This window comes from Garra rufa, chromosome 22, assembly GCF_049309525.1.
Source record: "Garra rufa chromosome 22, GarRuf1.0, whole genome shotgun sequence".
Lineage (NCBI taxonomy): Eukaryota > Metazoa > Chordata > Actinopteri > Cypriniformes > Cyprinidae > Garra > Garra rufa.
In genome coordinates, this window is record NC_133382.1 from 8,270,366 (window position 1) to 8,285,880 (window position 15,515).

General features: G+C 36.3%; 1 protein-coding gene across 1 annotated transcript in view; it reads right to left on the reverse strand.

The window, feature by feature from the left end:
• Positions 1-731: 731 nt before the first annotated feature.
• pcdh15b (protocadherin-related 15b) overlaps positions 732-15,515 on the reverse strand; it is a 277,431-nt gene continuing 262,647 nt past the window's right edge. The window contains exons 30-34 of the mRNA XM_073828840.1: positions 9,880-9,901; positions 8,010-8,048; positions 7,574-7,647; positions 5,590-5,719; positions 732-1,959 (exon numbers count right to left, since the gene is read on the reverse strand). Of these exons, the coding sequence (XP_073684941.1) occupies positions 1,387-1,959; positions 5,590-5,719; positions 7,574-7,647; positions 8,010-8,048; positions 9,880-9,901 (838 nt within the window). The 3' untranslated portion in view covers positions 732-1,386. The remainder of the gene's footprint in view (positions 1,960-5,589; positions 5,720-7,573; positions 7,648-8,009; positions 8,049-9,879; positions 9,902-15,515) is intronic.

Below are 15,515 nucleotides of genomic sequence, written 5' to 3' on the forward strand. Positions count from 1 at the left end.
AGAGAGGATCGCTGGTTAAGGTCACAGTGGTAGCAGAGGCAATTTCAAAGATGGACGTCAAGTGTGTTCATGGGGAAATTGTCTTTGTCTCCCTCTCTCGTGACCCCTGTGCATTCAAGCTTTGGTGTTTCTCTGCTTCTGCCTTTAAAGGTGAAGTATGTCATTTCTGTGCTGCTGGGGCACTAAACAGAATCGCAATCTATTTGTTTGAGCAGTCTGACCTGGCCAAACACATTGGCTAAGTTTGGCAGATGTGCAAATCCAATCTTGACTACTGAAATTCCTTCACGCAGTTGCATTGAATGGAGTATAGATGTAGTCAAGCATTGGTGTTTATTTACTTATTTAATTGGTGTTAGCTTTACATTCTACAGGATTATGCTGCCAGTACATCAGATCAGATTTTACATATCGTATCTTTGAAGAATAAATATGATCTGGGTATTTTGTCAGCAAATGCGCTACTTACTTGTTCAGATGAAATACTGTCTTGTAGTACTGTCTTTTTTCTTACTGTCGGCGTTCTAGATGTAGCTAGTCATAGCTACATATATGCACATATAATAGCAAACATGTTTTTAATAACTTTCAATGCTATGTTTCAACCAAAGTTGATAGTGTAACTTCAAGTAGTAAAAGTGATGTTTTGTCTTTTCATTTTATTGAAAATAAGGATAAATCAAAAGATTTTTTTTTTTTTACCAGGAATGTTTATTTAACGTGCCCGTTTCTCTGCCTTGTAGAAACAGTCAAATATTCAATGGCTGCACAATGAGAGCAGTTTCTGCCTTGCTTATATATATATATATATATATATATATATATCTATATATATATATATATATATATATATATATATATAACAAATAAAAATACAAAATAAAACAACAGCAACAAAAGTCATTCTCTTCGATTTGGCAAGTATCTGTGACCATATACTGAATAATTCTTTTCTGATATAACTTGGTATAAAATAAGCACAAAAATATAGCACTTTCAACTCTGGTGCAAGTCCATTCAAATGACTGTGGCATTAGGCAAATGTGGGGTGCATAAGTGCACATGAGATTCATCACAATTATTTTCATTGATGACTGTTTACCAAAAATACACTTCAGCCGACATTTGATTTTGCCTTTGAAACTATAAAAAAGCACAAAAAATATTAATGAAAGCATACATCTGTAACAAAATCCAAAAAAAAGAGCAACAAATGGACGAGAAACATGTTTGATTCTTAAGGATCTTATGAATGCAACAATCATTGTTCAGGGCCACGAAAAAGCAAATATAATACTGAATGAAAGTGCAATTTTATCATTTTATGCTGCAGATTCAGTTTTTTCCTTTAAGTTCTTTAAGACAATAGAGCATCTGCATCAGAAGTCACAGTTTTGTCATTGGTATGTGCAGGTTATTCCAAGGCCCCATCCAGAGCTCCTCCTCATCTGACTGGGTGCGGTCACTATGTGATCCTAAAGGGTCCCTCACCTCCTGATTGTCCACTGTGGACTCTTGTTCATCCCCATTTTGTGTTCTTTCACTCCCTCCTTTAGCCACGTTTGATTTTGAAGCTATACTCTCTGGGCCTGTAGTGCTGGAGGCCAGGGACCCACTGGAGGGCCTGGTTGTAAGGTTCTGTTCACCTGCTGAGGCGCCTGTGATTACGGGGCTGTTTAAAGGAATTCGCTCTTCGTGCGTAACAGCAAGTTTGTCCAGTTTCTTAAAGTGCTTTCCCAGTCGTACTGGAGAGTTGAGCTTGATGTTGTTGGTGTGTGCGACCCGTCGTGTCCGGATTATTGAGCCGTTCTGGGCCAAGTATATGCTCCCATTAATGTTGCTGTGGCTGTTCACATTAGATAGGCGGTTCCTATGAGATTCAGGTGCACTTTCTTCTCCAGTTGAACTGGTCTCGTATTCACGATCTACAACAAGCTTGATCCTCTTTTTTCTACCATACTGAAAAAAAGAAAACAGGAGTGTAAGATGACTACAGAATAACAAACTTTTTATTTTTACACAGCACACAACAGTGGCGTTCTGTATGAGGAGGAAATTTTAATGTTTTTTTAATTAATTTTTTTAATAGCTTTCCATTCATTCATAATCGTTTGTAGATTGCACTGCATGATTTGTTCCATTTGTTTCATATATTGGTTTAGTTATTGGAAAGATAAAGTTATAATGTGTTAATTATCAAGATAATTTCATCAGAATACTATAAATAAACCAGGTTTAAAGAATATTCAAATAAAAGAAGATTCCCTCCTGGACCGCCACTGCTCATCATTAAAAAGCAAAACAACCACACACACACTTAATGTCCCTTCATGAGCTCATTAAAAGTAATGTGTTCATGGACCAACCGTCATTGTATTGCAGGATTTTTTGAAAACAACAAAAACTAACCTAATTTTGATCTGACCATTAATTGCTGACCTAAACTTTTGAAGGCTGACCTGTAAAGGTAAGACTACAGATGAAATAGCATGCATGATATTCAGCAAAGGTTAAGGAGAAATGCCAAGTTGTGCTCAGCGAGAGGAAAACAAGAAGAACTCCAACCAGATAAAGGCATTCAAAAGGCCAATAAAAAGTTCAAAACAAGAAATAAAGGCAATGGCTAGTCTTACTGAACATGTCAGAATATAATTCAGGAGGCACCGACAGTCTCAACTGCATCTGAATTAGACTCCTCATCCTCCCCGTCTACTTTAAGGTTTCTTGCTCCATCCGAAGAACTTGAACTATCACCCGGGCTACCACCTCTCCCTGGAGTCATTTCCTCTTCTTCATTCTCATCTATAGGAGAGAGTTTGTCGACCTCGAAAGCCTGTGCTGCACTACTGCCCATCATAGAGAATCTGCTCATGCTGTGAAAGTTTGAATCAGGTCTTCTCTCTAGAGAATAACTGCTTTTAGACTTAGAGGAACTTCGGCCTTCTTCCATCTGCCCTTTGTCTTCCTTATTGTCCTCCTCCTCCTCCTCCTCTAATGCTTCAATGTGGGTGGACGTAGTTGCAGGTTCTGAAGATGATCTGCTGCTCTTTCTCTTGTAGGTGGAGGTTACTGATCTCTGAGATGTTGTGTTACTGTGTCTGGACCGAGAAGATCTGACAGATGATACTGTTCCTCTATCCTCCGATTTGACACTGCTACCTTCCTCAGAGCTTGACTCGTTCTCTGTTTCTGATGTTCTCTCTGTGTCTGAGTCTTGTTCTGTCTCTGTTTCTTTTTCTGTCTCTGTGTCTGAATCTGATTCTGTCTTTGACTCTATTTCAGTGTCATCTAGCTGAGTTTTTGTTTGGCTCTCCCTGTCTGAATCAACAGGACTCTGGTCTTGATCATCATCAGAGTCTAAACTACTCATATGTGCACCATCTTGAAGTCTGTATGGATGGTACGGTGTAAATGACATGGCACTTCCAGTGTAGGACTGTTGAATGATGTCTTCCCTGCTCCTACTTCTTTCTTGCTCACTTTCCACACTATAACCAGGGATTCTTTGTGATCCCCTCTCTGACTCGCTGAGTGACCAAGAGATTGGGGCCCTTCTATTACTTTCATGATCCACAGTCCCGCTAATGCTGCTAACAGAGTTCTTATGAGTCTGCAATGTTTTAAAGATGTTCAACTGACTCAAAACGTTGCCAAGTCTTGTCTTTGCTGAAGGCATGGCTTCTTTAGTCTGGAAATAGCTGCCATTAATGACCATGCCGTTGTCCACACTGTTTGAATGTTGCATTGTGATTGCTTTGGGGTTGTCAGTACTTCCATTTTTCTCCTCAGGAACTACAATCGGAAATATTCTGTTGTTCTTCCATGGAAGGTGGAATGAAGCTGGAGCTGGACCCAGAGCTGGACCCAGAGCTGGAGCTGGGCCGGATCTTCTGCCTGACATTTGGCCAAGTTTTATTGGTGCTTTGAGTGAAGTTTCAGCCTTTGAGCTGTAAGGTTGTGCAATGCTTTCAACTGGTCCAGGCAGTTGTTGCTCAAGCCTTGGAGTCTGGTCTCCAAAAGCTAGTCTGGGCCTTCGTGGTGGAGCCTTGCCTGGAGGGGGAGCCGGCCTTCTGCCTTGCCTTGCCACCTATTACATTGATATTAGTCCAGGTTTTTTTATTATTTAGAATATTCAATCAACAATTCAGATCACCCATCATCTTTATGACTTCACATGATTCATGTCATCATTCCCCAATGCACTGAGAGAAGTGTCAGGGTACAACCTTAGCCTGAGTACCATGTTACATGCAAATGCATTAACATGATGGTCAAAAGTTCAAACAATTTTAACTTTAACCCCACTAGATGCTGACATTTTAAAGTGAAGTCAATAGCCCCTTTCACACATACAGTCTTTACTGGTAAATTATTGTTAAGAAATCAATGTGAACAGGAAATGTGAACAGGACCTTTTTCAAAAATACCGGTGAATTCTTTCTGGCAATTTACTGGCATTAGAAGTTGCAACATTACCAGTAAATTGCCTTACGTAAGACACCTACTTTGTGCCAATTATAACATTTGGACACAGATGATGGATTTACTTTGCACTGTGTAGTTTAGACTGAAGTCTTCTAATACAATGTGTCTGGGCCAAAAGCAACTGCATGAAAATGAACGCTTGACCCAAATTCGAAAACATCAAGAAAAACACTGATTGCATTGTACCCCGTTGTTTACAAACACAACATCGGGAGGCACAGCCTTTTATATCTCATTTCTGGTTAATGATGTCACAGAATTGAATGATGATTTACCGGTAAAAACGATGAAACGTCATCGCCTGTGTGTGCCTGCATTTTTGTATTTACGTCGTTTCGGTAATTTTAAGGCAATTTACTGGTATTACTGTGTGAAGGGGGCTAATGATTACTGGACATTCTGCATCATATATCATTACATTAGTCTTGCCAGCAAAAATCATAACATGATAGAGGAGGGAATGGTGACATAAATCATGGATGGTCAATTCTGGCCCTGGAGGGCCGCTGTCCTGCAGAATTTAGCTTCATCCACAATCAAACACACCTGCCTGTTGTTTCCAATTATGGGTGAAGCAAAACTCTGTAGGAAAGAGAATCTTGAACCCTCTAGGACCAGCTCTAGATGGTTACCCATGTTCTGCAGAACGACCCTAAATCACCCAACCCTACACTATGAAGCAAATGTGCTCTTGTGTGAAGGTCACCTTTTAGATATTGCTGACTGATTATATGTGTATCTCTTTACAATGAAAAACCCTTTGAAATCATTTCAGAACATTAAGTAAAAAAAATGACCGTAACACCTTTTTTTCCTGCAGTCATTCTGAAGTAATCAGCAGGATTTTTTCTGTTCTAAGCTTAAAAATATTTTAATTGGTTGCACTATTTTTATTGTGCACACTTCTGGTTTGCTATTTGCAATGCTTTTCAAGTGAAGGTCAAGGAAAACCCTGACATGAGTCATGTGTAAAGGCCTTAAGCCAGAAGCAAAAGTTACTATTATAAACTAATACTAATATAAACTATTAACAAAAAAAAAAAAAAAAAAACTAATGCATGTTGTCTTTGTTTAAACTAAGAAAACAGAAAAAAAATGTGATACCTCTCCCTCAGATTCGTGTGGGCTGTAGTAGTAGCTGCCATCATCTTCCATAATCACCTCTCCATATTCATCATACATCCCTGTTGGAGAGATCAGCTTCCGACGACTCCCATACTGAGGCAAGTCATAGCTAAAAGACAGGGATACAGGGTTATTGCATACAGTATACTTCAAACACACACACACACACACACACACACACACACACACACACACACACACACACACACACACACACACACACACACACACACACACACACACACACACACACACACATGTTGGGTTTACATGTTTTATGGGGACATTCCATAGGCGTAATGGTTTTTATAGTGTACAAACCCACACACTGGTTTACATGTTTTATGGGGACATTCCATAGGCGTAATGGTTTTTATACTGTACAAACCGTATTTTCTATCGCCCTAACCCTACCCTACACCTAAACCTAGCCCTCACAGGAGATTGTGCAAACTTTTACTTCCTCAAAAAAACTCATTGTGCATGATTTATAAGCCTGTTTCCTCATGGGGACCTGAGAAATGTCCCCACAAGGTCAAAATCTACTGGTATTCCTATCCTTATGGGGACATTTGGTCCCCACAACGTGATGAATACCAGACCCGTACTTTCTATTGCCCTACACCTACCCTACACCTAAACCTAGCCCTCACAGGAGATTGTGCACACTTTTACTTCATCAAAAAAACTCATTGTGCATGATTTATAAGACTGTTTCCTCATGGGGACCTGAGAAATGTCCCCACAAGGTCAAAATCTACTGGTATTCCTATCCTTGTGGGGACATTTGGTCCCCACAACGTGATGAATACCAGGTACACACACACACACACACACACACACACACACACACACACACACACACACACACACACACACACTTGTATTTCTGTCAGTATGGGGATATTCCACTGGCGTAATGGTTTTTATACTGTACAAACTGTATTTTCTGTACTGTACTGTAACTGTATCTCCTTACCCCAACCCTACCCTAAACCTTCCCCTCCCTTCTGCCGTTTTAGATTTTCAAAACAATTAATTCTATATGATTTATAAAGCTTGCTTCCTCATGGAAACCAAAAAAAATAAAAAATACCCCAGAAGTTAAAAATTTACTGGTATTACTATACTTGACATTTTTGGTGACATTTGGTTCTCATAATACCAGGTACACACACACACACACACACACCACTGCAAACATTTATGAATAAATGAGCAAAAACTTTGTCCCTACTGTCCCCTAAATCAAGACTTAAACTTTACGAAAGTTCTGGGACACAAAAATAAAAGGCAAATCCAGTAAGTAAGATTTAGTAACAGACCCTCTTCATAACACTGTATGGAAAAGGTCACAACAGACCTTCATTAAGGACTTTGAGTATTCTTGGGGAGCAGCAGGCTGTCTGATCCCAAATGCAGCTTAGGCAGCCCATTTAACAGGAAACAGGCTAAGATGCAGGATTATATTGATCCTCACTAGCTTGTGGCCATGGAGGTTTTCATTTGGATTTATTGAGAATAGATTGACATATTGAAGACCAATGTGGTATACAACAGGGGAACTGTTACTGGTCACATTTGTACGACCTGCTGTTTAAGACAGTAAGAAAACTTGGCTAGCTTTCAGTTTTGCTCAAATATTTTTGATAGTCTGCAATTACCATCATTTCCCTCAGGGGAGCCATTAATTAATAACACCTATTTCTATTTTTCCTGCTAACTGGGTTCCATATGGACAGCTCACCTTGCACAATCATCAGTAAATAATTATTGCTATTATACAGTCAAAAATACACATACATAACAGGTGGCCTGCAAATGTTTAGAGAAAATGATAAGATTTATCATCTGGAAACCACATAAAATAGTCCTACAAACTGATTTATTAAATGCAGCAGGCCTGACACATGTCTGAAAAATTAGATTTGGGCCAGCAGCACATTGATGAACGCACACTCACCCATGGTCATAATTATAGTAATCCTGTGTATAATAGTCCTGTCCTGGGTCGATACCAGACTCCATAGAGAGTTCCTGTGAGCAGAGCAAAAAGTTATAATTCAAAGAGTGCACTGCTTTAGGCAAAATCCTTGGGGAAGTCAGAGGAAAGTGCTGCCCATTACAAAGAAAAAAATTGAATTTCTTATTTCTTCATTTGGTAAAAGCTACGTTGCCACATTAACCCTTCTTGGGAGTGAAATTATATATATATATATATATATATATATATATATATATATATATATATATATAGAGAGAGAGAGAGAGAGAGAGAGAGCGAGAGAGAGAGCGAGAGAGAAAAAGAGATTGTAGAAATTGAAGAAAAGATATTGTAAAAAGTACATTCAGCTCATCAGAAACAGTTTTCTGCAAATATAAAAGTTGAGATTCTCTACCTCTGGTCTCAAGAGAGAGGGACGAAGCAACTGCTGTTGCTGGACAACATTCAGCAGAGAAACAGTGCAGAAACAAGAGAGAAAAATAAGGAATATTACGTTTCTCAATCTACAGTCAAGTCAAAAGTTTACATACACCTTGCAGAATCTGCAAAATAAGAGGGATCATACAAAATGCATGCTATTTTTATTAAGTACTGAATAAGATATTTCACACAAAAGACGTTTAGATATAGTCCACAAAAGAAAAAGAAAAAAACAGTTGATTTTTTTTAAAAATTACCCCGTTCAAAAGTTTACACACACTTGATTCTTAGTAATGTGTTGTTACCTGAATGATATTGTTGTTTTTTATTTAGTGATAGTTGTTCATGAGTCCCTTGTTTGTCCTGAACAGTTGAACTGCCCGCTGTTCTTTATAAAAATCCTTCAGGTCCCACACATTCTTTGGTTTTACAGCATTTTGGTGTATGTGGACTCATGAGGGTCTCAATTTGCAACGATTACAGAAGGCTTAAGCACTCACTGATGCTTTAGAAGGAAACATGATGCATTGATAGCCAGGGGTGTAAACTTTTGAACAAAATGAAGATGTGTACATTGTTCTTATCTTTTTTTTTTATTTAGTACTGACCTTCAGAAGCTACAGAAGATACATGTTTCACAGAAGACAAAATAAGTTAAATTTACCCTGATCTTCAAATTTAATGCATCACGTTTCCTGCTTAAGCATCAGTAAGCTTTTAAAACCTTCTGTAATAGTTGCATATGAGTCCCTTAGTTGTCCTCAGTGTGAAAAGATGGATCTCAAAATCATACAGTTATGATTGGCCCAAATACACAAAAAATTTGTGGGACCTGATTGATTTTTCTGAAGAACAGCACGCAGTTTAACTGTTCATGACAAACAAGGGACTCGTGAACAACTATCACTAAACAGAAAAAAAACAAACAAAAAAAACACAGCTGTGGATCATTCATGTAACAACACACTATTAAGAATCAAGTGTATGTAAACTTTTGAACAGGGTCATTTTTATAAATTCTACTATTATTTTCTCTTGTGGATTATATGTAAATGTATTTGATGTGAAATTTCTTATTCAGGTCAGTACTAAATAAAAAATAACATGCATTTTGTATGATCCCTCTTAATTTGGTAAAACAATTAACATTTTGCAGATTCTGCTAGGTGTATGTGGGAGTGAATGATAGAGATGCAGCAATTACAGCTGGATCCACAAATCTATGATTACACTGGAACTTACACCTGCAAATAATTTATTTTTTTGTTAAATCTACATTACATTTTTGTTTAGATTTTCACTCAAATTACACTTATAAAATTTGCAAGAAAAACTGAAAATGGAATAATTTTAAATAGTGTTGTCAGACTTTAGGACCCCATTGTATAAAAGAAGAAATCATTTGATCTGTGTTTTTACATGCAAAGTTTTCAATAATATGAATGTTTTCCATAATTAAAAAACATTACTAGAGAGCTTACAGAATTCTATGCATTCAAAAGTTAAAGTATTCAAAAATGAAAGCTTACATATTTAGAAACTGTTATAAACATTATAAAGTGGATATTTCTTATTTAAAATTTTGAAATAAAGTGTGTCCCTGTTTTATAAAAGCAATAAGCCACTTGAACAAAAACTCAAATATATTTGAGAGCAATTCAAACTCCAAAGCGACAGATCTAGCCTTCAGCAATTTTAAAGATGAGATCTTGACAAATACTTATTTCCTCTCTCATCACTGTCCCTATCAAATAGCATCAGCTGATAAAAATGATGGCCAATAAAACTGTCTCAAGATGAGACATTGTTCAAACAATGCAATTTCAAAGAATAAAAATACATACCTCCTGATGCCCGTAGCCTCTCCTGTGAAGAGATAACAGGATGGAAATAAAGTCAGTAAGATTATGAAGATAAAACCTTGATATTTCATATCTAGAAAGTGTTTTAATTTATCTCAAACTGGACTGTCAGATGTGGCAAATTCTGTAAATGTTTAGCAGATTTAAATGCATGAGATGAAACAGCATTTCCTAGAGATGTTTCGAAGACAATGTCCATTAAGTTTTTGCAAGGTTGCCTCAAACTCTGATAAATAATGTATAACTGTGAAGAATTTGTGTGTGGATAAATATTCAGATATACAGTAGTCTACAGTAGTTCAACCAAAAACTTGCTCACCAATGGATCCTCTGCAGTGAATAGGTGCTGTCAGAATGAGAGTCCAAACAGCTGAAAAAACTCATAATAATCCCTAAGACATGTTTTTTTTAGAACTGTTTTGGACTTTTTTAGTTGTAAACAGTACTTGATCTTTGCAACAATTCTAACAATTCTGACTTTTTTTCTCAGAATTGCGTGATATTAACTCACAATTGCGAGAAGGTTTTATCTCACAATTCTGACTTTTTCTTAGAATTGTGAGACATAAACTTGCAATTTTGAGTTATGAGGTCTGACTTTGAGGGGAAAGACTAATATTTTCTCAGAATTGCGAGTTTATATCTCGCTTAATAACTTGCAATCCTGAGGAAAAAGTTGCAATTGTGAGATATAAACTCGCAATTCTGAAAAAAAAAGGTTACAACTGCAAGATACAAACTCACGACTCATAATAAACTCACTTACTTTATAACTAGCGATTGAATTTTTTTTGTTTGCAAGTATGCAATTCTGACTTTTTTTCTCAGAATTGTGAGATATAAACTTGAAATTGCAAGTTATGAAGTCTAATTTTGAAGTGAAAAAATCTATAAAGACTATATAAAGACTCTTATATCTCGCAATTCTGACTTAACTTGCAATTCTAAGAAAAAAGTCGCTATTTTGAGATAAACTCGCAGTTCTGAAAAAAAAGTTCACAACTGCGAGATAAGCTCGCTGACTTAAAATGAACTCACTGACTTCATAACTCGCAATTCCGACAATTTTTTTGCAATTGCGAGTTTATATCTCCCAATTCTGACTTTTTTCATGCAATTCTGACTCTTTTGCATGTTATGAAGTCTAATTTTGAGGGGAAAGACTAATATTTTCTCAGAATCGTTTATATCTAGCAATTTTGACTTAACTTGAAATTCTGAGAAAAAAAGTCACAATTGTGAGATATAAACTCGCAATTCTGAGAAAAAAAGTCACAATTGCGAGATAAAAACCCGCTAACTCGCAATTTTAACTTTTTCTTTTGCAATTGCGAGTTTATATCTTTCAATTCTGACTTTTTTTATGCAATTCTGACTTTTTTCATGCAATTCTAACTTTTTCTTAGAATTGTGAGATATAAACTCGCAATTGCGAGTTATGAAGTCTAATTTTGAGGGGAAAGACTGATATTTCTCAGAATTGTGAGATATAAACTCGCAATTCTGACTTAACTTGCAATTCTGAGAATAAAAGTCACAATTGCGAGATATAAACTCGCAATTCTGAGAAAAAAAGTCACAATTGCGAGATGAAAACTTGCTGACTCGCAATTCTGACTTTTTCTTTTGCAATTGCGAGTTTATATCTTCCAATTCTGACTTTTTTCATGCAATTCTGACTTTTTCTTAGAATTGTGAGATATAAACTCGCAATTGCGAGTTATAAAGTCTAATTTTGAGGGGAAAGACTGATATTTCTCAGAATTGTGATATAATAAACTCACTCAATTTATAACTTTCAATTCTTTGTTTTTTTGCAATTGTGAGTTTATATCTCCCAATTCTGACTTTTTTCATGTAATTCTGACTTTTTTTTTCTCAGAATTATGAGATATAAACCCGCAATTACCTTTTTTATTTGTATTCAGTGACGGAAACAGGCTTCTATATAAAGGACTCATATTTTTGCTGGTTAACAACATCTAGATGGATTTGTTTATTACAAGACATAGCTTTTGGATTCACAAGACGTTTATTAATAGATAGTGTGGAACATTGTGATGTTTTTATCAGCTGTTTGAACTCTCATTCTGATGGCACCCATTTACTACAGATGATCCATTGGTAAGCACTGTTGTAAAGCTAAATTCTCCAAATCTTTTTTAATGAAGAATCAAAGTCATTTACATATTGGATGGTGAGTACCTTTTTAGCATGTTTTTAATACATTTTCTTTCTTTCGTTCATTAGTCTAGGGGTCAGTGGTGAGCGCTAAATGGCAAAGAAGCTCACAGGCCTCATCGCATTATGAATCTGTCTTAACACCACTGATTCAAAGCAGACATTAAAACAATGATATGCCCATAGAGGAGAAAAGCTGGACACTGCTTCGCTGCAAGGACAAGTAGCACACTGTTTGTTTATCACTCAGATGAATGTTAACACCCTTAGGCCTCTAATGACATTAGACATTATCATCTGTGACAATGCTTGGCACGCAAAGACAACCTAAAAAAACATTTGATTATAGTTTATCAGGTGTGTGTTAGGGGTACGCCGAGTTTATATGGAGACAGGCCAGCGTTTCCTAAGTGGCAGGACCATTTCACTGAAAGCGTAGCAAATTAAAATTCTCTCCAGCCAGCAGATCAGCGAGAGCAAATTACAGCAATTCTTCCCTGATGTGGGCATAATGAGGGATTCAAATGAAGATTTATCTCTTAACGATAATATGCGACTTTCAAGGGACTTTTGTTTTGTTGACTTTTCTCTCTCTCTATGCGAGTGTGTTTGCAGGTGTAATGATGTGTCAGTCCATGAACAAAATATGATATATTACATGATATCTAATTATAATTAAAGCATATAATGAAATACTAATTATGGTATATATTTATAACAAGGTCAAGGTACAACTGCAGTGGCATTTCCATCTTTTTTTCCTCAAAAAAGAAAACTTACCAAAGCTATATTAAATCTACTGTGCTATTTTAATTATTTGATCATCTTTCTCAATTCCATCAAGGTCAAACTAAATAATTATAAGATTAAAAAACGATTTACCATTAGCTGGCATGTTCTATTCTATGTGGAGTTTGTTAATTAAAAGTAATGGAAAGCAATACCACTCCTGACAGCACACAGAGGAACGTAATACAAAAATGCTATTATTGATTTTAAAATAGCTCAATTATATATATTATAAATGGGTTCATTCCGAATCATAAACTACATAGCAGGATAAACACCACTAATATGTCAAAAGGCCCTTTAAAAATTCCGATTTAAAATATAGAAACTGTGTCCGGAGAGCAGCTGTAAATAGTTATTCATATACTATACATAGTACATATTATATGTAGTTCAAATGTTAGAAAGTATTTTAATAGGACTGCACAAAAAAGATGAAATACATATCACATACATCAATATGCGATTAAATGTGTTAGCACATTACACTAAATTTGTTGACAGCACTAGTTCTAGATATACATTCTTTTCTGCATAGCAGCTTGACTTTTGCCATCTGCTTTGCGAGTGCTTGAAACGTCGACTAAACAGACAGTATTAGTGACAGATGAATCTTGTTTGATTGTGCTAATTTTAAAGCACAGAGAGCATTCCTCCTCCCTCTGATTGCCATAAAGATGTTTGTGTGTTTGTTTGTTCCCTAACACTGTTAATATGTTATGATGGCACTGCTAGTCCTAATGGAACATGGCGCTGCAGATTAGAAAAACAAATCATGATATGAGATAGGAAAGTATGGCATGATGTGGGAAATCTGGAAAGAAAAAGACCAACAACAGGGAAAACCTTTAGGTAGTACCTCATCACCATCACAAAAGAAGCTTTAAATGGTTAAATATATATTAGAAAAAAAAGAAAAATCACCAGACTTAGTGTGAAAACCAAATCGAAATACAAACGGCAAATATTGACATGAGTTGGTTTTTGAATCCTGCACATTTTTCTGTCTTCGCTTTTGAATTTCTTACATTTAATAACATTTAACAGGGTTCGTACGGATACTGTAAAATGAAATTCCAGGACTTTTCAAGCACTACATTTTTTGATTTTCAAGGACATCAATCAGAGATCTCACTAATCAAACTGTGATTCTTCAAATTAATATTCTAAAGAAAGAGAAATATATAAATAAAAACTATACTAATAATAAATGGCAAAAATAAAGTGAAGCACATGCAAAGAATTACTACTAAAGTATTACACACTTTTACTATAGTAAAACCACTGTTCATTTTCTTATGGGATTCGTGTTTGTGTATACTTTTTGTTTTGTTTTTATAACTGTAATGCATGTTTAAAGGGGTCCTATTATACTCTTTTACCAAGTCTTTATTTTGTTTTGGGGGTGCACTAGAACATGCTCTCATGCTAGGTGGTTCGAAAAACGCATTATTTTTCACAAAATTTACATTATTACAATAGTTTTCCCCCAAGGCTGGCATAAATGGCTCGATTAGTTCTGGGTTTGATGAAGGTCCGCCTTCCGAAAAACTAAATGTGTTGTGATTGGTTAGCAGTCCCACTGCATTGCAATTTTCTAGGCCGATAAGATTAGGATCTACACTCCCATTCTGGCGTAATAGTCAAGAAAGTTTCCTGCCGTAACATGGCCGAAGCAGGAGCAGTAATATCACGCAGCACATCGCAGCACAACGTGACCAACTGCATGCACAGGGAGCGTTCCTCGTTGGAAGCTTTACATTTTCCGCCGGTCTTAGTACACAATATAACTGCAGAAGAGTCAAGTTTTAAATGGCACAAATATCGAAAATCGTTGGTCATTTTTGAACGCGATGCTATTGGTCTAATAGGATTCAATGATCTACGCTAAGCTATGTTAAAAGTGATATCACCAGAACAGGAGAACGGCTGAATGGATTTCAAAACGGTAAGAATCAACTTATTAACTCGGGGGAGTTGGAGAATTAGCCTAATTCCAAAAAAAGTGGAGTGTTCCTTTAAATCATTCAATTCGCTAAATGAGTCACAAACCCATTCAGATCTAAATCAATTGATTCATGGTACACAATCTGATTGGAGCGCTTCAGAATTATTTTGCGATTCAATGGTTTAACTCGTTCTTGAAAAGCTAAGTTTCACTCATCACTGCATGTTTTTTAAAATCATTACAAGCGATGTCGAAATTCGTAAATGAATAGCTCTTTAAATTTAATGTGTTTTTTGCTAGTGAATTGCTTGAAATGAATGATCAAAGTCACAAGTTTGAATCAGTCAGAGACTCAGAGTGGTTCCAGCGTAAATGACTCAATTGATTTGGTTCATCTGTTCCTCTTTTCGCATCTTCAGTCATGTTTGCACGACACTGTCAGTACTAGTACTTGCTTAGCTTGATTGTTATTGATAAAATTAAGCACCTATTTCATAGATACATTGTCTTTCAATAATTCAAGTACTTTTCAAGTACCTCTTCAGGGATATTGTTATTTTCAAGGGTTTTCCAGGCCTTAAATTTCAAATAGTCAAATTCAAGTACTTTAAGCACTTTAAGCACCTTGTACAAACCCTAATTTAATAAAGCCAACATATAAAGCACACATAACACTGAGGTGATCTACAGAAAGTCTGAA